We start from the raw sequence: 26540 nt of genomic DNA, 5'->3' as shown, positions 1-26540 counted from the left end.
ATTGTTTTTTGTTTCTTATACATTTCCATGATCAGAAAGGAATGATTCATTAGTATTGCGGTATTATACCAATACCGGTATACCGTACAACCCTACTTTGTATTATAGGTGACTAACCATATTATTACTATTTTTTTTTTAGAACATTCCAGCTTTTTCTCATTACATACCAATTTTTTGCTCTTTTTTTCTTACATTTTGGTTTTTCCCCCATGTAATAATTGATTAATAATAATAGTACGGTTGTTAAAATGCATAACCCGGTGTGTCAAAAATTCGGCCTGTAGGAAAATATCAATGTTCAGTTACACATCTAAGAGTGTTTATTATGGTTGTTGTCATTTTTTAAATTAATTCATAAGTTATTAACATTTTATTTTCCAATTAACTAACAAAGTAAACTTTGTGTAACGACCTGGTCGCATCGAGGTGCGGTGGTGTTCTCCCAATGATGCAGACGGCTCGGACACAGCTTGCAGGTAGGAAAATGATTTATTTCCACAAATAAATCAGACAGAAAAAAAACAAAAACGACTAGCATGGGAGCTAGCAAGCAAAATAATATAGCATGAGAGCTAACAGGAAACAAGGTGGTCGTTAGTTGTTGCATGAAAGCAAATTAGGAAGCCAGGCAGAGTGCTGCCCGGGCAAAGACTAAATAGCCCTCTGATTAGTGCCCGGACAACAGGTGAGCGTCTCGAACACTAACCAGAGGCAGCTGAGCATAATCTGCTGTCATGGCAACAGAAACGAACAAACACAAGGGGCTGAAAACACATGTGACTAGAAAACTTAAACAAACTATGATCCGGGCAGCGGATCCTAACAGTACCCCCCCCTAAAAGGACAGATTCCAGATGTCCCTTGAAAAAAAAAAAACAACTGGAACCCAAAAAAAACAAGCAATAGTTCACGAGTCAAGGGCGGGCGGGGGGGTGACTTGGTGGTGGGTCGCCAGGCCACGTGTCCCCGAATCCACCGGGGAAGGGTCAGGTGGCGGCGGCGAATGGAACGCCGCCGCCGCTGGCGAGGCGGGCGACCACGGTAAGGCCACATTCGTGGCCGCCGAGAAGGTGGGCGTGAGTGGCGCCAGAATTTCAGCAGCCTCTGAGTCCTGCAACAAAGTCTTGAATGTCGCTGCTGTTTGCGCCACTGGCGTCCCTTCACTGACCTCGAGGGCTGCAAGCGGGGACCTGCTTTCCGCTTGCGCCGCCGGACCACTCGAGGTCGCTGAGATGTCGCCGTGGAAGCGGTGGGAGTCGCTGTCGTGGCAGCCGGAGTCGCTGTCGTGGCAGCAGGAGTCGCTGTCGTGGCAGCCGGAGTCGCTGTCGTGGCAGCCGGAGTCGCTGTCGTGGCAGCCGGAGTCGCTGTCGTGGCAGCCGGGGTCGCTGTCGTGGCAGCCGGAGTCGCTGTCGTGGCAGCCGGAGTCGCTGTCGTGGCAGCCGGAGTCGCTGTCGTGGCAGCCGGAGTCGCTGTCGTGGCAGCCGGAGTCGCTGTCGTGGCAGCCGGGGTCGCTGTCGTGGCAGCCGGGGTCGCTGTCGTGGCAGCCGGGGTCGCTGTCGTGGCAGCCGGAGTCGCTGTCGTGGCAGCCGGAGTCGCTGTCGTGGCAGCCGGAGTCGCTGTCGTGGCAGCCGGAGTCACTGTCGTGGCAGCCGGAGTCGCTGGTGCGGGAACCAGTCGTGGTGCAGGTACTGGTGCGAGAACCAGCCGTGGTGCAGGTACTGGTGCGAGAACCAGCCGTGGTGCAGGTACTGGTGCGAGAACCAGCCGTGGTGCAGGTACTGGTGCGAGAACCAGCCGTGGTGCAGGTACTGGTGCGAGAACCAGCCGTGGTGCAGGTACTGGTGCGGGAACCAGCCGTGGTGCAGGTACTGGTGCGGGAACCAGCCGTGGTGCAGGTACTGGTGCGGGAACCAGCCGAGGTGCAGGTACTGGTGCGAGAACCAGCCGTGGTGCAGGTACTGGTGCGAGAACCAGCCGTGGTGCAGGTACTGGTGCGAGAACCAGCCGTGGTGCAGGTACTGGTGCGGGAACCAGCCGAGGTGCAGGTACTGGTGCGGGAACCAGCCGAGGTGCAGGTACTGGTGCGGGAACCAGCCGAGGTGCAGGTACTGGTCTGGGAACCAGCCGAGGTGCAGGTACTGGTCTGGGAACCAGCCGAGGTGCAGGTACTGGTCTGGGAACCAGCCGAGGTGCAGGTACTGGTCTGGGAACCAGCCGAGGTGCAGGTACTGGTGTGGGAACCAGCCGAGGTGCAGGTACTGGTGTGGGAACCAGCCGAGGTGCAGGTACTGGAACCTGTGGTGGAGCTGGTGCTAGCCTTAGCCTTGGCGCTAGCTTAGGTGCAGGTGGCCTAGCTGGCGGTTGCGGCTTAGCAGGCCGAAGGACAGGTGGCGGTGGCCGAGCAGGAGGTTGCGGCTTAGCACGCCGTTGTGCCACCCACTCGCACAGCTCCCAGTACTAGCCCCCCCCTCAAAAAGCGGATCCCAGACGCGCTCCTTGCGGACTGGAACCGTCTTCAAGGGTGGGTGGAGGGTGGTCAGGGGGAGGGCTGAATCCTCTCCTCTAAATTGTCCAAACTGTCTATTGTCACCCCACACTTGAGACTGGGACTGACTAGACTTAGTCCTTAAAAAAATGTCCTGGTAATGTTTTATCTTAGAATTAAAGTCACTTGAAAATGGCTGGCAGGAAGAATTGACATGATGTCTAAAAAAGTCTTTGTCTATGACGTCATCCAAAATGGACGGGACAACGTCATCAAGCGGCGTGTCATCAGGGGGTGCCGACGGAATGACGTCATAGCTGCAGTCCCAGTGATTGACAGGCCAGTCATAACAATCATCGGTAAGGTAGTTGATGGGATTAACAGACCTTTGAAGAGGGAAATCTTGGGCTGAATGTAGCTTGCTGTGTACCGGCGGAGGAGTTTGAGGGAGTGGCGCGTCTTGGCGGCGAAGTGAAGACCTCTTGGGTGGCTTCCGTCTTCGCTGACGCGTCCGGTGGTGCGGAGGTGTGGCGACATCCTCGGGCCAAACGGAGTGGATTGGGACCAACCTTCCGTTAGGACCCCATATCAGGTCCTGGCGCTCCGAAGGGGAATAGCGGAGAGTCTCCGCCTCCATCGCTCGCAACACCATCCACGCACCTTCGTCCATCTCCTCCGACATGCTCGCTGCGAGAGAACTTCTTCTTGCTGGCTTCCTACTGTAACGACCTGGTCGCATCGAGGTGCGGTGGTGTTCTCACAATGATGCAGACGGCTCGGACACAGCTTGCAGGTAGGAAAATGATTTATTTCCACAAATAAATCAGACAGAAAAAAAACAAAAACGACTAGCATGGGAGCTAGCAAGCAAAATAATATAGCATGAGAGCTAACAGGAAACAAGGTGGTCGTTAGTTGTTGCATGAAAGCAAATTAGGAAGCCAGGCAGAGTGCTGCCCGGGCAAAGACTAAATAGCCCTCTGATTAGTGCCCGGACAACAGGTGAGCGTCTCGAACACTAACCAGAGGCAGCTGAGCATAATCTGCTGTCATGGCAACAGAAACGAACAAACACAAGGGGCTGAAAACACATGTGACTAGAAAACTTAAACAAACTATGATCCGGGCAGCGGATCCTAACACTTTGTTTATAATGTAAGTATATTTCATTTTTATTTTGAAAGCTTCTAATATTTAAGATCAGGGGTGTTTAAACTTTTTCCACATACTGAACAGTCAAGTATTAGTATTATTATATATATTTAAAGAAACAACTTTGTGTTGTATGTGACTAAGTATATTCCTATTAATTATTACTGTATTTTTCGGACTATAAGTCGCAGATATTTTCATAGTTTGGCCGGGCTCCAGTGCGACTTATATATGTTTTTTTCCTTCTTTATTATGCATTTTCGGCTGGTGCGACTTATACTACGGTGCGACTTATACTCTGAAAAATACGGTAGTTTAAAAATATCATCTTTTTCTCATTAATTTCCAATTTATTGATCTTTTTTCTTACATTTTTACAATTGTTTTTTTTCCTCATTTCATAATGGAACAAGAATAATAATAATAGTACGGTTGTTAAACTGCATAACCGAGTGTGTCAAAAGTTTGGCCTGTAGGAAAATATTAATATTCAGTTACACATTTAACAGTGTTTATTATGGTTGTTGTAATTATTTTATTAATTCATAACTTAGTTTTTTGTTTTTTTAAGTAATTAACAAAATGTGTATATAATTGTATATATTTTTTATTTTGAGAGCTTCTAATATTTTAGATTAAGAGTATCTAAAATTTTTCCACCAAGGGCCGCATACTAGTATGGCGGGGACATTTTGTAATTTTTTAATGAAAAAAAGAAAAGAAGGTAAAAACATATATTATATATATATTTAAAGACAATATGTTGTGTTATGATTATGGGTTGCTAAGTATGTTATTATTAATTATTAGTTTAAAAATGTCAGCTTTTTCTCATTACATTACGATTTTTTCTTACATTTTACTGTGGTTTTTTTTTAGGTAGATATGTTATTATTTGAAAATACACAGACATTTTAGCAGACATGTTAGGTATATTTGCACAAAGTATCGGATTGGTATCGTCAATACCAGCCTGAATTTTACTTGGTATCAAATTGGAAAGAAAATCAGCACTAATGCTGAGAATTAAACCATAATATTTGTTGTTTTAAAAAACATGTTAAAAAAATATATATTTTAAAAGAACTCAGGTTTGCAGAAGGGTACATACTGCAGCTTCAAGTGTTCCTTTCTTTGCTAGCCTCCGGTCTTCACACCCACCAGCACAAAATTTCTTGGGGAAAATTCCGGGTCAAAAAGCGGCAGCAGCTGACTGTCCACACCTGCAGAGACACGGTGTTTAGTGGGATCTTAAGAGCGGCGTCGCGCCCGCCTGGCTGGGGAGGCTCACCGTTCTCCTGCAGGTAGATCATGCGGTCCAGCAGCACCAGCGTCTCTACCACGGGAGCTAGCAGCAGAGCCAGGCTGAAGTAGACGACCACCTTGCCTTGCTGCGCCAGCATGCGCTCCACGCAGCCCGGGTCAAGAGGGAGGGAGGGGGGCAGGCCGACCCGGGCCAGACCCAACTTGGCGTACCTGGTGCACAAAATGACGGGAAAAAAAGTGCTGTCAAAATGAACACATACATCGGAAATAATCCATAATTATTATTAACCTGATTCAGTATTTGTTTGTTTACAAAACACAAAACCAGTGAAGTTGGCAAAAACCGCACTCTTTCACTATAACGCCACGCTTTTGTAACACATGGCTTGGCATTGTCTTGCTGAAATAAGCAGGGGCGTCCATGATAACGTTGCTTGGATGGCAACATATGTTGCTCCAAAACCTGTATGTACCTTTCAGCATTGATGGTGCCTTCACAGATGTGTAAGTTACCCATGCCTTGGGCACTAATACACCCCCATACCATCACAGATGCTGGCTTTTACACTTTGCGCCTAGAACAATCCGGATGGTTCTTTTCCTCTTTGGTCCGGCGGACACGACGTCCACAGTTTCCAAAAACAATTTGAAATGTAGTCTCGTCAGACCACAGAACACTTTTTCACTTTGCATCAGTCCATCTTAGATGAGCTCGGGCCCAGCAAAGCAGGCAGCGTTTCTGGGTGTTGTTGATAAATGGCTTTGGCTTTGCAAAGTAGAGTTTTCACTTGCACTTACAGACATAGCGACCAACTGTGGTTACTGACAGTGGTTTTCTGAAGTGTTCCTGAGCCCATGTGGTGATATCCTTTACACACTGCTGTCGCTTTTTGATGCAGTACCGCCTGAGGGATCGAAGGTCTGTAATATCAACGCTTACGTGCAGTGATTTCTCCAAATTCGCTGAACCTTTTGATATTATTACGGACCATAGATGGTGAAATTCTTGCAATGTTGACAAAGTGGTGACCCTCGCCCCGTCCTTGTTTGTGAATGACTGAGCATTTCACAGAAGCTGCTTTTATACCCAATCATGGCACCCACCTGTTCCCAATTAGCCTGTTCACCTGTGGGATGTTTCAAATAAGTGTTTGATGAGCATTCCTCCACTTTCTCAGTCTTTTTTGCCACGTGTGCCAGCTTCTTATAAACCTGTTGCAGGCATCAAATTCCAAATGAGCTAATATATGCAAAAAATAACAACGTTTTCCATTTCGAACATTAAATATCTTGTCTTTGCAGTCTATTCAATTGAATATAAGTTGAAAATGATTAGCAAATCATTGTATCCTATTTTTATTTACAATTTACACAACGTGCCAACTTCACTGGTTTTGGGTTTTGTATCATTAAAGTATTTCTTACATGAAAAATACTTCTCAAAGTATATATTTTTTGCGTCTTAAAAAAAAAATTGTCTGATGGGTGTACCAATACACCAAGATTCTGGACATCAATCATTGTATTATGTTTTTATTTACGATTTACACAACGTATAAATCGGGGGATAGGCTGATTGGCAACACTAAATGGTCCCTAGTGTGTGAATGTGAGTGTGACTGTTGTCTGTCTATCTGTGTTGACCCTGTGATGAGGTAGCGACTTGTCCAGGGTGTACCCCGCCTTCTGCCCGAATGCAGCTGAGATAGGATCCAGCACCCCCCGCGACCCCGGAAGGGACACGCGGTAGGAAATGGATGGATGGACAACGTGCCATCTTCACTGGTTTTGGGTATTGTCGAAAAACACTGTTTTTTTGTTAAAGGGGAAATGTACTTTTTAAAAAAAAAGTTGTTTATCATTCACAACCATAATGTAAGACTAGAGATGTCCGATAATGGCTTTTTTACCGATGTCCGATATTGTCCAACTCTTAATTACCGATACCGATATCAACCGATACCGATATATACAGTTGTGGAATTAACACATTATTATGCCTAATTTTGTTGTGATGCCCCGCTGGATGCATTAAACAATGTAACAAGGTTTTCCAAAATAAATGAACTCAAGTTATGGAAAAAAGTGCCAACATGGCACTGCCATATTTATTATTGAAGTCACAAAGTGCATTATTTTTTTTAACATGCCTCAAAACAGCAGCTTGGAATTTGGGACATGCTCTCCCTGTGAGAGCATGAGGAGGTTGAGGTGGGCGGGGTTGGGGGGGCTAGTGGGGGGTGTATATTGTAGCATCCCGGAAGAGTTAGTGCTGCAAGGGGTTCTGGGTATTTGTTCTGTTGTGTTTATGTTGTGTTACGGTGCGGATTTTCTCCCGAAATGTGTTTGTCATTCTGGTTTGGTGTGGGTTCACAGTGTGGCGCATATTTGTAACAGTGTTAAAGTTGTTTATACGGTCACCCTCAGTGAGAGACTATGAGGAGGTTGAGGTGGGCGGGTTGGGGGTGTATATTGTAGCTTCCCGGAAGAGTTAGTGCTGCAAGGGGTTCTGCACTGCAAAAACTGAAATCGAAGTAAGATTGAATATCTCAAATAAGGGTGATATTTGCTTATTTTCTGTCTGATAAGATAATTCTTCTCACTAAGCAGATTTTATGTTAGAGTGTTTTACTTGTTTTAAGTGTTTTGGTCCTAAATGATCTCAGTAAGATATTACAGATTGTTGATGAGATTTGATGACCTATATTGAGTAAAACATGCTTGAAACTAGAATATCAAGTGTTGCAAAGCTGTGTCATCAACACTCACAAGTATAAAACTACTTTTTTAAAGTAATAATTTCTTATTTCAAGCGTGAAAAAAAATAAAAAATCATGATGACAGCCAAATGAACTTTGCTGTTTTATTTTCAATGAAACAATAGAAAATACGTACTCATATAGTAGTACACTTGTTATTAGTGAGAATATACTTATTTTAAGGTATTTTTGGGTTCATTGAGGTTAGCTAATTTTACTTGTTTTGGAAAGTCTTGACAAGCCAAATTTTCTTGTTCTATTGGCAAATAATTTTGCTTAGTTCAAATAAAATACCCCTTATTTTTGTATAATTCTTTCTTGTTTTTGAACACTGACTTTTTGCAGTGTGGGTATTTGTTCTGTTGTGTTTATGTTGTGTTATGGTGCGGATGTTCTCCCCAAATGTGTTTGTCATTCTTGTTTGGTGTGGGTTCACAGTGTGGCGCATATTTGTAACAGTGTTAAAGTTGTTTATACGGCCCCCCCTCAGTGTTTGAGTTTGAGTTTATTTCGAACTTGCAAGCATACAACATGATACATCACAATTTCCAGTTTCTCTTTTCAACATGTTCGAAAAGGAGTAGGAAGAAGCAGAGCTTATTTAATCCTACCCCTTTTCTTTTACATAACAGTTGCTAAACTTTTTTGTTCACTTCCTGTTCTCAATTTATTCACAATGTACTCCATAAGTAATCACAATAAAAATAAATAGATAAATAATAGTTGGTGAAGTAAGTTACATTTTCATATGATGAGATAAGTAAGATTATTATGAGAGTGAAAGAATGGATGAATTAAATAAATTCAGAATGTTTATCAAGGTTCTTCTTCTTTGTACTTTGTAAACGCTTTAAGTTTGAAGAGTTTCTTGAAGTGGATCATATTAGTACATTGTTTGATTGCTTTGCTTAATCCATTCCATCATTTAATTCCACATACTGATATACTGAAGGTCTTAAGTGTTGTACGTGCATACAAATGTTTTAAATTACATTTTTCTCTAAGATTATATTTCTCCTCTTTTTTTGAGAATAATTGTTGTATATTCTTGGGTAGCAGGTTATAGTTTGCTTTGTATATAATTTTAGCTGTTTGCAAATTCACTTTGTCGTGGAATTTCAGTATTTTTGATTCAATAAATAAAGTGTTTGTATGTTCTCTATATCCAACATTATGTATTATTCTAACTGATCTTTTTTGTAACACCGTCAATGAATGAAGTGTACTTTTGTAATTATTTCACCATATTTCTACACAGTAACTCAGATATGGTAACACTAGTGAGCAGTAGAGAATATGAAGTGTTTTTTTGTCTAGAACATGTTTTGCTTTATTCATTATTGACGTGTTTCTTGCAACTTTATGTTGTATATTTTTTACGTGAGATTTCCAGTTCAATTTATCATCAATCATTATACCTAGAAATTTGGTTTCATTTACTCTTTCAATTTCTTTTCCGTCTATTTGTATTTGTGTTTGACTTTCTCTTCTACTGTTACCAAATAGCATTGTTTTAGTTTTACTAAGATTCAACGATAGTCTGTTTTTGTCAAACCATCTTTTTAATTTGTTCATTTCTTCTGTTATTATTTGTATTATCTTCTGTGTGTTCTCTCCTGAACAAAACGCTGTTGTATCATCCGCAAATAGTACTAACTTTAAATCTTTTGTAACTTTACAAATGTCATTTATATAGAGATTGAATAATTTAGGTCCTAGTATTGATCCCTGAGGTACACCACAGGATATATTTAGCGTTGTAGACTTGTGTTCGCCTAGCTTCACGTATTGTTTCCTGTTTGTTAGATAACTTCTTATCCAGTTTAAGACTAACCCTCTGATGCCATATCGTTCTAATTTTTTGATTAAAATATTGTGATTAATTGTGTCAAATGCTTTAGTTAGATCCATAAAAACCGCTGCTGCACATTTTTTACTATCTATTGCATTGGTAATTTCTTCTGTAATTTCAATTAAAGCCATTGAAGTTGAAACATTAGCTCTGTATCCATATTGGTTCTCTTCGAGTATTCTATTTTTATTTATGAAACTCTCTAATCTGTTATTGAACAGTTTTTCAATGATTTTAGAAAATTGTGGAAGTAAAGAAACAGGTCTATAATTTGTAAATTGATGTTTGTCTCCAGTCTTATAAATTGGTGCAACTTTAGCTATTTTCATTTTGTTTGGAAATGTACTTGTTTAAAATGATAGGTTACCAATATACATTAATGGTCCTGAGATCTCTTCAATAACCTTTTTTATCGTTTCCATATCAATTCCGTTACAATCAGTTGAAATCTTAGATTTACATTTTTTCACAATTGTAACTTATTTCCTCCTGTGTCACATTACTGAGGAACATGGAGTTGGGATTTCGCTCTATGGTATCATTATAGTCCTCAATTGGAACTGGGTCTGGAATCCTTTCTTCCAATTTTGGTCCAATATTTACAAAATAATTATTGAAGCTTTCAACTACTTCCTTTATGTTGTCATTTTTTTTTATTTCTGTCTAAGAAGTATTGGGGGTAGTCCCTCTTAGTGCCATTTTTAATAATGCTATTGAGGATGCCCCATGTTGCTCTCATGTTATTTTTGTTCCTGTCCAATAATTCACTGTAATATTCTTTTCTACATGATCGTAGTATGTTTTTTAACTTGTTTTTATACTTTTTGTACTTAATTTCTGCCTCTGTAGTTCTTTGTGCTGTACATTTTCTATATAGTGTATTCTTCTTCTTACAAGCATTTTTTAATCCTTTTGTCATCCATGGTTGATTATTCTTTCTCTGTTATTACTGAGTTGTATCCATGGACAATGTTTGTCATAAAGTATTATGAACTTGTTTAAGAACTGTTCATATGCTTCATCAACCTCTTTTTCATTGTACACATTGTCCCAATCTTGCTTTTGTAACTCAATTTTGAAAGCAATCATCCTCTTCTCTGTGCAGAGTCTTCGAAATGTGTGACCTGTATGGCTGTTGACCAAGAATGCCTTGCATTCACTTCCATCCATCCATCCATTTTCTACCGCTTATTCCCTTCGGGGTCGTGGGGGGCGCTGGAGCCTATCTCAGCTACAATCGGGCGGAAGGCGGGGTACACCCTGGACAAGTCGCCACCTGCGCTTGTGACTGTGAAAAGCCGTAGATATTATGTGACTGGGCCCGCACGCAAAGGAAGTGCCTTTAAGGTTTATTGGCGCTCTGTACCTCTCCCTACGTCCGTGTACACAGCGGCGTTTTAAAAAGTCATAAATTTTACTTTTTGAAACCGATACCGATAATTATGAAACCGATACCGATAATTTTCGATATTACATTTTAAAGCATTTATCGGCCGATAATATCGGCAGTCCGATATTATCGGACATCCCTATGTAAGACAAGAACATGTTTTTTTAATGCATTCTTAAAATTGTAAAATATGGCGAGTACGAGGTGGCTAACAATGCAGCTCAAGGTATGGCTGCCCTCACTGGAGCAATTGTACTCACTCAGTGAAGGTGAGCAAGTGGGCTTTCTTCACCGTCTGGATCCCCGCCCTGCGCAGCTGCGGCCTGGCCTCCGTGACGAAGGTCTCCAACATGGCGCGGTAGCAGTGCGTGCGCAGCAGCGCGCTCTCCTCCCGCAGCCTCCTGACGTAGTGCTCCACGGCGTGACACGCCCCCTCCCGCGCCTTGTAGGACAGCTCGTGTCCCGGCAAGGCCCGCACGTGCTCGCTCATGGGGTAGCCAAAGTCCGAGCGCGGCGGGGCCCGGTCCGAGGTCGACGGCGGCGGTCCGACCACGCCCGGAGGGGCGGGCTGCTCCTGGGTGGAGAGTTTCATGTAGCAGCACGCCACAGAGGTGATGGCGCGGATGTGCGGGCATTTGACGAAATGGCGGAGGAGGGTGGGGCTGAGGTCCCCGCAGGCGTGCAGACCGGTCAGGACAAAGTCTGACCGGTCACGAGACTCGTCCCCAGAAGGACCGGATGATTTGGAGTCAAGCGCGGCGCAGCATGGCGACACCCGTGCTCGCTTTTTGCAGTGTCCCGCTGGAATAACGTGACCTTCCAGCTGTTTGACGAAAACCTCCCATGATGCCTTGGGGTCCACCCAACCTGTCACGTGGCGAGGTGATGATGGCAGCTCATAAGAACACTTCTGATTGGACAAAGATGTGTGTTAGCAGGAATGCTCGTCATACCTTAAAGTTAAAGTAAAGTACCCATGATTGTCACACACACACACTAGGTGTGGCGATATTATTCTCTGCATTTGACCCATCACCCTTGATCACCTCCTGGGAGGTGAGGGGAGCAGTGAGCAGCAGCGGTGGCTCCGCCCGGGAATCATTTTTGGTGATTTAACACCCAATTCCAACCCTTGATGCTGAGTGCCAAGCAGGGAGGTAATGGTTCCCATTTTTATAGTCTTAGGTATGACTCAGCCGGGGTATGAAACTCACAACCTACCGATCTCAGGGCGGACACTCTAACCACTAGGCCACTGAGTAGGTTGTAAAGGGGTCCTGTTAACCAAAACTAACTTTTTTTTACCTGTTTGTACCGTTTTTTTTTGTGTATTTGGGATCTGCATAGGCATACTTGCCAACCCTCCCGTTTTTACCGGGAGACTCCCGGTATTCAGCGCCTCTCCCGATAACCTCCCGGCAGAAATTTTCTCCCGACAAACTCCCGGTTTTCAGCCGGAGCTGGAGGGGGCGTGGCCTCCAGCGGACCTGAGTGGGGACAGCCTGTTCTCACGTCCGCTATCCCACAATATTAACAGCTGGCCTGCCTAATGACGTCATAACTGTAGAATGATCGAGGGCGAGTTCTTGGTTTCTTATGTGGGTTTATTGTTAGGCAGTTTCATTAACGTCCTCCCAGCGCGGTAACAACACACAACAACAGCAGTCACGTTTAGTCTACCGTAAAGCAGTTCGTCTGCCGTAAACAGCAATGTTGTGACACTCTTAAACAGGACAAGACTGCCATCTACTGGATAGCCTCCAGAACACTGAAATTCAAGTATTTCTTTTATTTATATGTACAGGTATAATAAAAAAAATAAATAAAAAAATAAAAAAAATAAAATATATATATATATATATATATATATATATATATATATATATATATATATATATATATATATATATATATATATATATATATAGCTAGAATTCATTGAAAGTCAAGTATTTCATACATATATATATATATATGAAATACTTGAGTTGGTGAATTCTAACTTAAATATATTCCCCTCTTAACCACACCCCAACCACGACCCCCAACCACGCCCCCCCACCCCCCACCTCCCGGTATCGGAGGTCTCAAGGTTGGCAAGTATGTGCATAGGTCCAGAAAATTTGAAAACAAACCATGGAGGCATTTCGGAGATATTTATAAAACAATCTTGTCTTCCTTCATACTCACTCCAGAAGAGCCGTTTGGAATTTTGCAAAATCTGTGACGTTTTTGCACCGATGACATCACCGAGTTATCCATACCGCATTTTCCGGACTATAGAGCGCACCGGTATAAAAGCCGCACCGACACAATTTTAGAATTTTTTTTTTTTCCATTGTTGTGGCTAGGGATGCCCGATTATATCAGACTGCCGATATTATTGGCCGATAAATGCTTTAAAATGTAATATCGGAAATTATCGGTATCGGTTTCAAAAAGTAAAATTTATGACTTTTTAAAACGCACGTAGGTAGAAGTACAGAGCGCCTATAAACCTTAAAGGCACTGCCTTTGCGTGCCGGCCCAGTCACATAATATCTACGGCTTTTCACACACACAAGTTAATGCAAGGCATACTTTGGTCAACAGCCATACAGGTCACACTGAGGGTGGCCGTACAAACAACTTTAACACTGCTACAAATATGTGCCACACTGTGAACCCACACCAAACAAGAATGACAAACACATTTCGGGAGAACATCCGCACTGTAACACAACATAAACACAACAGAACAAATACCCAGAACCCCTTGCAGCACTAACTCTTCCGGGACACTACAATATACCCCCGCTTCCCCCCAAAACCCCGCCCACCTCAACCTCCTCATGCTCTCTCAGGGAGAGCATGTCCTAAATTCCAAGCTGCTGTTTTGAGGCATGTTAAAAAAAATAATGCACTTTGTGACTTCAATAATAAATATGGCAGTGCCATGTTGGCATTTTTTTCCATAACTTGAGTTGACTTATTTTGGAAAACCTTGTTACATTGTTTAATGCATCCAACGAGGCATCACAACAAAATTAGGCATAATAATGTGTTAATTCCACGACTGTATATATCGGTATCGGTTGATATCGGAATCGGTAATTAAGAGTTAGACAATATCGGAATATCGGATAACGGCAAAAAAGCCATTATCGGACATCTCTAATTGTGGCCAGTGCCCTGTACTTTGCAGTGGTATGTTGGCAAAAGGGACTTTAAGAAGTTGTACCGGAAAGTTCATTACTTTGAAGACGACCGATAAAAACGCAATAAACAGGGACGGAAATTTGACCCAATTTTCTTCTCTAAGTCACGACACTGACATTGTCTTGGTGACAGCGTGCTTACGCCTGCTGTCAGCGCGCAGGTGCGTCCTCGCTCTCCTGCCCAGAGAGAGAGAGAGAGAGACGTGCCGGTCCTCTAGTGACGGCGTTAAAAAGAGCGCACCGTCACAATAAACATAACAAAACAGCGGCGGAAAGCGATAATCGATTAAAAAAAAAAAATCAAGCTAACTGGTGTTTTGACCCGCAGAAGGCAGAGTCGGTAAAAAAAAATTTTTTAAATTCTCCGTCCCGGGGATGCGCAGACTTCCGGAAATGCGCATCCTTTCTGATTTCAATGCGTAAAAAGACACAAAAAGTGCGTTAACGCCAACACTGTATATACTTGCAGTGTGTATATTGTACATATTACATATTGTTATGAAGGTATCTGTTACTGCATTATATATATATACTTGCAGTGTGTATATTGTACATATTACATATTGTTATGAAGGTGTCTGTTACTACATTATATATATATACCTGCAGTGTGTATATTGTACATATTACATATTGTTATGAAGGTGTCTGTTACTACATTATATATATACTTGCAGTGTGTATATTGTACATATTACATATTGTTATGACGGTGTCTGTTACTACATTATATATATACTTGTAGTGTGTATATTGTACATATTACATATTGTTATGAAGGTGTCTGTTACTGCATTATATATATACTCGCAGTGTGTGTATAAAACATATTACATAACCTACTCAGTGGCCTAGTGGTTAGAGTGTCCGCCCTGAGATGGGCAGGTCGTGAGTTCAAACCCCGGCCGAGTCATACCAAAGACTATAAAAATGGGACCCATTACCTCCCTGCTTGGCAAACAGCATCAAGGGTTGGAATTGGGGGTTAAATCACCAAAAATGATTCCCGGGCGTGGCCACTGCTGCTGCTCACTGCTCCCCTCACCTCCCAGGGTGTGGTCAAGGGTGATGGGTCAAATGCAGAGAATAATTTCACCTCACCTAGTGTGTGTGTGACTTAAACTTTAACTTTTATTGTTATGAAGGTGTCTGTTACTACATTATATATATACTTGCAGTGTGTATATTGTACATATTTCATATTGTTATGAAGGTGTCTGTTACTACATTATATATATACTTGCAGTGCGTATATTGTACATATTACATATTGTTATGAAGGTGTCTGTTACTACATTATATATATATAGCTGCAGTGTGTATATTGTACATATTACATATTGTTATGAAGGTGTTCGTTACTACATTATATATATATACTTGCAGTGTGTATATTGTACATATTACATATTGTTATGAAGGTGTATGTTACTACATTATATATATACTTGCAGTGTGTATATAAAACATATTACATATTGCTATTAAAGGTGTCTGTTCCTACATTATATATATACTTGCAGTGTGTATATAAAACATATTACATATTGTTATGAAGGTGTCTGTTACTACATTATATATATACTTGCAGTGTGTATATTGTAAATATTACATATTGTTATGAAGGTGTCTGTTACTACATTATATATATACTTGCAGTGTGTATATTGTACATATTACATATTGTTATGAAGGTGTCTGTCACTACATTACATATATACCTGCAGTGTGTATATAAAACATACCACATATTGTTATGAAGGTGTCTGTCACTACATTATATATATACTTGCAGTGTGTATATTGTACATATTACATATTGTTATGAAGGTGTCTGTTACTACATTATATATATATATATAGTTGCAGCGTGTATATAAAACATATTACATATTGTTATTAAAGGTGTCTGTTCCTACATTATATATATATATACTTGCAGTGTGTATATAAAACATAATACATATTGTTATGAAGGTGTCTGTTACTACATTATATATATACTTGCAGTGTGTATATTGTACATATTACATATTGTTATGAAGGTGTCTGCTACTACATTATATATATACTTGCAGTGTGCATATTGTACATATTACATATTGTTATGACGGTGTCTGTTACTACATTATATATATACACTGTACTTGCAGTGTGTATATTGTACATATTACATATTGTTATGAAGGTGTCTGTTACTACATTATATATATACTTGCAGTGTGTATATTGTACATATTACATATTGTTATGAAGGCGTTTGTTACTACATTATATATATATATACTTGCAGTGTGTATATTGTACATATTACATATTGTTATGAAGGTGTCTGTTACTACATTATATATATACTTGCAGTGTGTATATAAAACATATTACATTTTGTTATTAAAAGTGTCTGTTCCTACATTATATATATACTTGCAGTGTTTATATAAAACATATTACATATTGTTATGAAGGTGTCTGTTACTACATTATATATATACTTGCAGTGTGTATATTGTAAATATTACATATTGTTATGAAGGTGTCTGTTACTACATTATATATATACTTGCAGTGTGTATATAAAACATACTACATATTGTTATGAAGGTGTCTGTCACTACATTATATATATACTTGCAGTGTGTATATTGTACATATTACATATTGTTATGAAGGTGTTTGCTACTACATTATATATATATACCTGCAGTGTGTATATTGTACATATTACATATTGTTATGAAGGTGTTTGTTACTACATTATATATATATATATATATACTTGCAGTGTGTATATAAAACACATTACATATTGTTATTAAAGGTGTCTGTTCCTACATACTTGCAGTGTGTATACAAAACATATTACATATTGTTATGAAGGTGTCTGTTACTACATTATATATATATACCTGCAGTGTGTATATTGTACATATTACATATTGTTATGAAGGCGTTTGTTACTACATTATATATATATATACTTGCAGTGTGTATATTGTACATATTACATATTGTTATGAAGGTGTCTGTTACTACATTATATACATACTTGCAGTGTGTATATTGTACATATTACATATTGTTATGAAGATGTCTGTTACTACATTATATATATACTTGCAGTGTGTATATTGTACATATTACATATTGTTATGAAGGTGTCTGTTACTACATTATATATATATACCTGCAGTGTGTATATTGTACATATTACATATTGTTATGAAGGTGTTTGTTACTACATTATATATATATATATACTTGCAGTGTGTATATTGTACATATTACATATTGTTATGAAGGTGTCTGTTACTACATTATATATATACTTGCAGTGTGTATATAAAACATATTACATATTGTTATTAAAGGTGTCTGTTCCTACATTATATATATACTTGCAATGTGTATATAAAACACATTACATATTGTTATGAAGGTGTCTGTTACTACATTATATATATACCTGCAGTGTGTATATTGTACATATTACATATTGTTATGAAGGTGTTTGTTACTACATTATATATATATACTTGCAGTGTGTATATTGTACATATTTCATATTGTTATGAAGGTGTCTGTTACGGCATTATATATATACTTGCAGTGTGTATATTGTACATATTACATATTGTTATGAAGGTGTCTGTTACTACATTATATATATATACTTGCAGTGTGTATATTGTACATATTACATATTGTTATGAAGATGTCTGTTACTACATTATATATATACTTGCAGTGTGTATATTGTACATATTACATATTGTTATGAAGGTGTCTGTTACTACATTATATATATACTTGCAGTGTGTATATTGTACATATTACATATTGTTATGAAGGTGTCTGTTACTACATTATATATATACTTGCAGTGTGTATATTGTACATATTACATATTGTTATGAAGGTGTCTGTTACTACATTATATATATACTTGCAGTGTGTATATTGTACATATTACATATTGTTATGAAGATGTCTGTTACTACATTATAGATATACTGGCAGTGTGTACATTGTACATATTACATATTGTTATGAAGATGTCTGTTACTACATTATATATATACTTTCAGTGTGTATATTGTACATATTACATATTGTTATGAAGGTGTCTGTTACTACATTATATGTATACCTGCAGTGTGTATATTGTACATATTACATATTGTTATGAAGGTGTCTGTTACTACAGTATATACAGTATATACTTACAGTGTGTATATTGTACATATTACATATTGTTATGAAAGTGTCTGTTACTACATTATATATATACTTGCAGTGTGTATATTGTACATATTACATATTGTTATGAATGTGTCTGTTACTACAGTATATACATGCAGTGTGTATACAAAACGTTGATGGAGGGTTTTAAAGTTGATTTTGAGGGTTTTGAAGGCTACAACGGTGACTTCCATTAGCCTCACCTTCCAAATGTTTTTTTTTATCATTTTAAAATTTAAAAAAATTAAAAATATGTGTTTTCTTGTCTTTTATAATGATTGTAAACAATGGGCAAAATGTAAAAAAAAAAGTGCAGTTCCCCTTTAAAAGCATGTTGGAAACAAGACTTGAGCTATCACTTACCCGTTTCTGTTCTTCCTTCTTCAGGGCCAGTAGTAGCTCTCCGTCAAACTTGGTCGCCGTGGCAACCAAGGTGGGATCAGCCTCAATGGCGGTCACGGACAAACCGCACCCGAACGACAGGAAGCGAGTCAAGTGGCCCTGTCGTTACTGCCGGTCAGTGTTTGGCTTCCAAGAAAGACTGACAAGATGAATGTTGCGTGGTACCTGTCCGGAGCCTACGTCCACCACTCGCTTGCACCCAGTCTGCTCGCAGAGTTGCTCGACCAGCTGAGGATTCAAGCACAATCAAACATTCACATGCAGCTTTTTTAGGTTAGTGGGTGCGGACAGACGGCTTTTCAGTACCGCGCCCAGCTCGCGGATCTCGTGCTGCTTCTTGGGCTTGACGTGCTTGCGGAAGATGTGGGCCAGCAGGGAGCTCTGGTGCGGATTGTCGCGGAACTCTTGGGGCTTGGCTGAAGCGTCCGTGGCGCCCGCACCCCGCCAGGAGTGTCTGGGAAAGGTGAACGCGTGGGTCGAGGCCCGGAAAGCCAGTAGGGACAGCGGCCACACGCACGGATACCTGGAGAGAGCGCGGTAACATTCATTCCTTCATGTTTACCTAATTTCACTCCACAGTTCTCATTTTCAACGTGACAACTGTTTCCTAACACTGCATGTCGTGACGGGGGGATTTCCCGGTCAACGTAGGCACGCAAACATCTGGTGGAGGTACTTTGTAACAATCTACAAAACCCAAAACCAGTGAAGTTGGCACATTGTGTAAATGGTAAATAAAAACAGAATACAATGATTTGCAAATCATTTTCAGCTTATATTCAATTGAATAGACTGCAAAGACAAAATACTTAATGTTCGAACTGAGAAACTTACTTTTTTTTGGCAAATAATCATTAACTTAGAATTTAATGGCAGCAACACATTGCAAAAAAGTTGGCACGGGGCATTTTTACCACTGTGTTACATGGCCTTTCCTTTTAACAACACTCAGTAAACGTTTGGGAACTGAGGAGACACATTTTTGAAGCTTTCCAGGTGGAATTATTTCCCATTCTTGCTTGATGTACAGCTTAAGTTGTTCAACAGTCCGGGAGTCTCCGTTGTGGTATTTTAGGCTTCATAATGCGCCACACATTTTCAATGGGAGACAGGTCTGGACTACAGGCAGGCCAGTCTAGTACCAGCAGGGCCGGCCCGTGGCATAGGCCGTATAGGCAAATGCTAAGGGCGCCGTCCATCAGGGGGCGCCACGCCAGTGCCACAAATGTTGGAGAAAAAAAAGAAAGAAAAAAAAAAAAAGTTGGTACTATTATTTCTAAATACAAAAAATAATCCCACGTTAATTAAAATGCAAAGTAAAGCCTATTTAATAGAAATATTATTTGTTACAATATTACACCCCCCCCCCCCTTCCCCCGCACGGTGCGCCCCCTCCCTTCCCGTATCATGACTCTTTTTGGACGTCACCACATCAAAAAATCAACACAAGATGTCAAAACAGCAAAAACTGTCAGGTGCCCAGGGAAGAAAAAATAGAAAAGAAGAGGAGGAGAAACGAGAAAAAGACAGAGGTAGCAGGTAGGTAACGTTAGCCTACATGAAATGATTTTGTCTGTTACAGAATGTGATAGTAACCTGGCTTTTTAGCATTAAGCTAATGTTACATGATTCGGCAATTGCTAATCAATAAATAGCTAGTTATGTTTTAACGTCGGGTTAATATTGTGGAGGGGACTAAATTGTTATGGAAAATAATAATGTAATGTTAGGTAATTACAGTACTCCCACCTTACATTCCTCAGGGACATTTGTATTAGATCTTTTAAGCAGGTGTTTTTTGTTTACATTGTTATTGCCTTCTGGTTAGCTAATGTTTGCCCTGCAGGTAATAGTCACTTTTCCACCCCTTTATATAATAGGTATAGTTGTAAGCCTAGTTGTTAAAGTGCACATCATTAATGTTAATTAAGCAATATCACATGAGAGGGAATGCTGTTTTTTAATTTGAGCACTGCTGTGATTCGGTTAAAGATAATTATAACATAACATTCTCATATAATATGTTAATGTGCTTTCTTTAAGTAAAAAAAAAGGTCAAAGACAAAGCTATTCGGTTTCTTGTGAGTATATACACTTGACTGCCGATGTGGGGGGGCGCCAGCTAAAATCTTGCCTAGGGCGCCAGATTGGTTAGGGCCAGGCCTGAGTACCAGCACTCTTTTACTACAAACCCCATTTCCATATGAGTTGGGAAATTGTGTTAGATGTAAATATAAACGGAATACAATGATTTGCAAATCCTTTTCAACCCATATTCAATTGAATGCACTACAAAGACAAGATATTTGATGTTCAAACTCATAAACTTTATTTATTTTTTGCAAATAATAATTAACTTAGAATTTCATGGCTGCAACACGTGCCAAAGTAGTTGGGAAAGAGCATGTTCACCACTGTGTTACATGGCCTTTCCTTTTAACAACACTCAGTAAACGTTTGGGAACTGAGGAGACACATTTTTTAAGCTTCTCAGGTGAAATTCTTTCCCATTCTTGCTTGATGTACAGCTTAAGTTGTTCAACAGTCCGGGGGTCTCTGTTGTGGTATTTTAGGCTTCATAATGCGCCACACATTTTCAATGGGAGACAGGTCTGGGGCCGTACTTATCAAGCTTCTTAGAGTGCCATTTTACACTTAAGTCCTGAGAATTTGCGAAATTTAGTCCTACTCTCAAACTTAAGAATAAAAGCTTTTTATCAACGTTCTTAAGTCTAAGAATCACTCCTACTCTCCACGATATTTAAGAGACCTTCAGAGGTGTCTTAAGTGGTTAGGAGTTGCCAGCAGGGGATGGCACTGAGGCGAGAGAGACGTGCGCGAACGTTCAGGGAACGGAACAATGTTTTTGTTTTTTTTGATGACGAGCAGCTGATGAAACGGTATCGTTTAGACAGAGCGGATATTATTTTTGTCACAGATTTAATACTTTTCGATTCCTTGTTGATTTCTGCATGTGGCTGCAGTGGGCTAGTATATATAGAGCCACCCACACCAGTTTCAAATTAGTTGCCTAATTAATGAATTGGAAAGAAAATGTTATGACAGTAGCGTATGTGTGTGGCCGTGAGGTGAGTGACGTCAGTGAGTGTGTGGGCGATAGAAGAGAGGGAGCGGTAGCGTGAGTGCCGGCGGGGACTAGTTTGTTTTGTATTATTTTGTAGTTTATTGTCAAAATATACACTCCCATTGTCCACTTAAATATTTCCAAGATATTTCTTTATTCTTAGATAACGGATTCCCTTCCGTGATTGGTCATTTCTATGGACACAGAAATGACGTCACCTAAAATTCCGTTTACGGCACATAGTAATGTCGTAATTCAGCTCTGAGTGTGACACTTAAGATTCAGTCCTACACTTCGCTGAAAGTGTGAGTAAGACGCTTGATAACTAACTTTTAAGTGCAGCTTTCAGCAAATAATTTATTTACTCTTAAGTCAACTCTTAGCAGACTTCTTAGGAGTAATTCTAAGAAGCTTGATAAGTACGGCCCCTGGACTACAGGCAGGCCAGTCTAGTACCCACACTCTTTTACTATGAAGCCACGCTGTTGTAACACATGGCTTGGCATTGTCTTGCTGAAATAAGCAGGGGCGTCCATGATAACGTTGCTTGGATGGCAACATATGTTGCTCCAAAACCTGTATGTACCTTTCAGCATTAATGGTGCCTTTACAGATGTGTAAGTTACCCATGTCTTGGGCACTAATACACCCCCATACCATCACAGATGCTGGCTTTTCAACTTTGCGCCTATAGCAGGGGTGTCCAAAGTGCAGCCCGGGGGCCATTTGCGGCCCGCAGCTCGGTTTTTATTGGCCCGCGACACATTCTATAGACAAACTAAACAGGTCCCAAATTAGAACAAAAAACTATGAAAAATTAATCGGGACCAAATCCCCCAGAAATTGGACCTGAAAACCAAAATGACCGACAACCTGAGCGTCTTACTGTATAAGGTCTTTGATGATTTCCGTGTGTCCTGTCATGATGAAAAAGTGTACAAATTTCTTGGGCGACATGATATCTTTTTGAGTGTACTAAAGCTCTCAGAAGTGTTTCAGTTGACCGTATAATAGCAATATTAGTAAATACAAGCTTACTTTCGAGCACAATAGAAATAAAATCATTATTAAAATAATCATGAATTATTTTATTGCTTTGTTATCTATAACACAAAGCTAAGATGTAGACATTTTTTTCAAATGTTAGCATATGTTCACCTACATTGTTTTGGTTTGAGTATTTTTCATATACAAATTGTATAAAAGTGGCCCTCGCATCCTTCAATTTTTCTCTATGTGGCCCTCGCTGGAAAATGTTTGGACACCTCTGGCCTATAACAATCCGGATGGTTCTTTTCCTCTTTGTTCCGGAGGACACGACGTCCACAGTTTCCAAAGACAATATCTTAGATGAGCTCGGGCCCAGCGAAACCGGCGGCGTTTCTGGGTGTTGTTGATTAATGGCTTTCGCTTTGCATAGTAGAGTTTTAACTTGCACTTACAAATGTAGCGACAAACTGTAGTTACTGACAGTGGGTTTCTGAAGTGTTCCTGAGCCCATGTAGTGATATCCTTTACACACTGATGTCGCTTTTTGATGCAGTACCGCCTGAGGGATCGAAGGTCCGTAATATCATCTCTTAGGTGCAGTGATTTCTCTAGATTATCAGAATCTTTTGATGACATTACGGACCGTAGATGGTGAAATCCCTAAATTCCTTGCAATAGCTCGTTGAGAAATGTTGTTCTTAAACTGTTGGACAATTTGCTCACACATTTGTTCACAAAGTGGTGACCCTCGCCCCGTCCTTGTTTGCGAATGACTGAGCATTTCATGGAAGCTGCTTTTATACCCAATCATGGCACCCACCTGTTCCCAATTAGCCTGTTCACCTGTGGGATGTTCCAAATAAGTGTTTGATGAGCATTCCTCAACTTTCTCAGTCTTTTTTTTGCCACTTGTGCCAGCTTTTTTGAAACATGTCGCAGGGCATCAAAGTCCAAATGAGCTAATATTTGCAAAAAATAAAGTTTTCCAGTTCCAACGTTAAGTATCTTGTCTTTGCAGTCTATTTAATTGAATATAAATTGAAAAGGGATTTGCAAATCATTGTATTCTGTTTTTATTTACCATTTACACAACGTGCCGACTTCACTGGTTTTGGGGTTTTGTACTTTGTAACAGTCTAGCTTTACCTCCTGGGTTGATAGTCAGCGTCCAGCAGCAGGTCTGCAGTCTGAGGGTAGGACAGGTGCTGCAGGACAGACTGCCAGCTGACAGGTAACTTGTGCCACAAATCCTCAGTGAAGAACTCCTGTTGGACCATTGTAGCCTTTAGGGGGGGGGGGGGGGACCGATGTGTGCTCATTGTGCGTTACTCACAATCACATACGACTCCGATAAGAACCTGTACTGGTGCAGAAAGGCGGTGAGTCTTTGGGCCAGATCTTTTTGCTCGTCAGAAGAAAGACTTTGTCCTGGTTTTCCTCCCATGTTGTCATGCTCGTATACTAATGCTAACACGGAGGGCAACAACGTCTCACCTAAGCATATACTCAAGAATATTCAATAAATTAATTCATGAATCTCGTATAATATTCGGGCACATTTCTGAACAGTCACACTTGATATTTCAGCATGATGATAAAACTCACAATTAGTATGTTGGTGTTTTTAGTCGTTGCTAGAACCCTGGTGCGTTCAGGTCCTCATTGTAAATGTTGACGTCTAACTCCTCGTCGCATACCATATCGTGGTTAAATTATCAATATTGAAAATATATGTATGTAGTTTTGAAATTCCACAGTCAGTGTGTGTCTAATGCTTAGATTTTTTTAAAATTTAAATCGCTTATATTTACCATTTAAAAAAAATCCTGAGCTGCTTTCTACTGAAGGCATCATAACCCGGAAGTAGATGGGATTACGGCTCTTTTAAGGGAGCCGGATATTTAGGAGCCTTTACTTTGAAAGAGCCGTTCAAAAACCTGGCTCGTTGTTATAGTTATATTTATTCAAGGAAATAGTCAATGTTAGCAGTTATAAAACAGAGATGTGGACCAATATAATCCAAATCACTTATATTTACAATGTAAAAAAATCCTGAGCTGCTTTCTACTGAAGGCAGCATAACCCGGAAGTATATGGGATTACGGCTCTTATAAGGGAGCCGGATATTTAGGAGCCTTTACTTTAAAAGAGCCGTTCAAAATCCTGGCTCGTTATTATAGTTATGTTTATCCGAGGAAATAGTCAATGTTAGCAGTTATAAGACAGCGATGTTAACCAAAATAATCTAAATTTAGAGAAATATTAAACTAATGGGGGAAAAAAAACTGTAATCTGAAATATTGGCTATAATTTTGTGGTTTTATTTTTTTTATTTTTTTATTTTTTTTATTTTTTTAAAAATTGAAATAATTTTTTATTTATTTATTTTTTTTAAACTTTTATTTATAAATTTCAACATTTACAATCAGACAAGAAACAATCAAAATAAGTACAAAAATAGTACAAAACAGTACAAAAAGAGTACAAAGCAGCGCCAGGGGGCTATAAATTCAAAGTAACTAAAATAGAATGCAAATATATATATATATATATATATATATATATATATATATATATATATATATATATATATATATATATATATATATATATATATATATATATATATATAAAATAAATAAATAATTTATTTATCATTTATATATATAAAATAAACAAAGTGCAAAGCCATAGGGCCTAGGCTCACTCAATTTCAGTAAATAACTTAAATTTGGAACACAGCATCATCGTTTTCACAGATTTTTGGTTGTTAGAGGCAGAGAGTGTTTTAATGTAGAGTTCTAATTCTTTTTTAAAGGCACAAAAGACAGGTCGGGTATTGAGAAACTCACATTTATGAATATAAAAATACTGTGTTTTTTTATTGTAAACAGTCCATGCTTCGACAGTGACGTCACCATATTACGTTTTGCCTCACCGAAAAACGTTGTAGCACAAGATCATTTTAACACTAGAGAATAAATTACACAAATAATAAGTAAGAATGTATTTATTTATTTATTTATTTATTTACAGACAGACATAGTTTTGTATTTTATTATTGTTTCTTTTGTTAATATCAGAGTCCGTTCTGCAAAATGGTCATCCCTAAAAGAACACAGCTTATGAACAGGGACCCACAGTTAAAATATACATCATCATATTTCATTTCATGTCATTTCATTTTTTATTTATCTCCTTCATTGATGTGCATCTTTGATCAATAGACAATTAAACCTGATCAGCAACAAACACACATTTACACACCAATGCCTGAGAAGGAACAGGATGAAGAACATATTTTCCTGTCCCCTTCAACATCATACGTAGTCTTACTTAATGGATAGCATACAAACCAAACAAATACATCCAAATATAATGAAAACAAACAAAAAACACACAAAAAACCACAACAAGTGCAAAACTTCATGAAGTACAAACCGAACAAAAAAAAGTAATATACACCTCACGGGATGATACAAAACAAATACAAAACCAGAAAAAAAACCAAGTAAAATAATAAATATAAATCAAAATGTCAACACTTATGGCTGTCCATATGATCTTATTGTTCTGTTTTTATATATTTTTTTCAATTGGAATATATTTTTACAGTCTTTTATCTCATTGTAAAGAGAATTCCATAGTTTAAACCCCACCACTGATATGCACATTTGTTTTAAAGTTGTCCTTGAATACTGATGTTTGAAATATATATAA

At 39.4% G+C, this 26540-nt stretch overlaps 1 protein-coding gene across 2 annotated transcripts; it reads right to left on the bottom strand.

The window, feature by feature from the left end:
- Positions 1–3150: 3150 nt before the first annotated feature.
- Positions 3151–24666, bottom strand: mettl25b (methyltransferase like 25B). Of its 2 annotated transcripts, XM_062064141.1 has the most exons (9): positions 24426–24666; positions 24154–24325; positions 23967–24085; positions 19052–19268; positions 18911–18973; positions 18707–18844; positions 11168–11817; positions 4932–5116; positions 3151–4863 (listed from the first exon to the last, which is right to left on the bottom strand). In XM_062064141.1, the coding sequence occupies exons 2-9, from the start codon at positions 24262–24264 to the stop codon at positions 4778–4780; spliced, it is 1569 nt and encodes a 522-aa protein (XP_061920125.1). In that variant the 5' UTR covers positions 24265–24325; positions 24426–24666; the 3' UTR covers positions 3151–4777. The 2 variants fall into 2 exon arrangements, with proteins under 2 accessions (XP_061920125.1, XP_061920124.1); XM_062064140.1 differs by having other exon boundaries at positions 24154–24666.
- Positions 24667–26540: the final 1874 nt, after the last annotated feature.

This window comes from Entelurus aequoreus, linkage group LG11, assembly GCF_033978785.1.
Source record: "Entelurus aequoreus isolate RoL-2023_Sb linkage group LG11, RoL_Eaeq_v1.1, whole genome shotgun sequence".
Taxonomy (NCBI): domain Eukaryota; kingdom Metazoa; phylum Chordata; class Actinopteri; order Syngnathiformes; family Syngnathidae; genus Entelurus; species Entelurus aequoreus.
Note: the sequence above shows the minus strand (reverse complement) of the source record. Positions and strands in the feature narration are given on the sequence as shown.

Excerpts from the sequence above, each read along its gene's own strand:
- mettl25b (XM_062064140.1), bottom strand. The coding sequence starts at position 24,264 with ATGGGAGGAAAACCAGGACAAAGTCTTTCTTCTGACGAGCAAAAAGAT. Across the intron at positions 11,818-18,706 it reads AGAAGGAAGAACAGAAACGG|AAGTGTTCTTATGAGCTGCC; the intron begins GTAAGTGATAGC and ends TTGTCCAATCAG. Across the intron at positions 5,117-11,167 it reads CACTTGCTCACCTTCACTGA|GTACGCCAAGTTGGGTCTGG; the intron begins GTGAGTACAATT and ends TTTGTGCACCAG.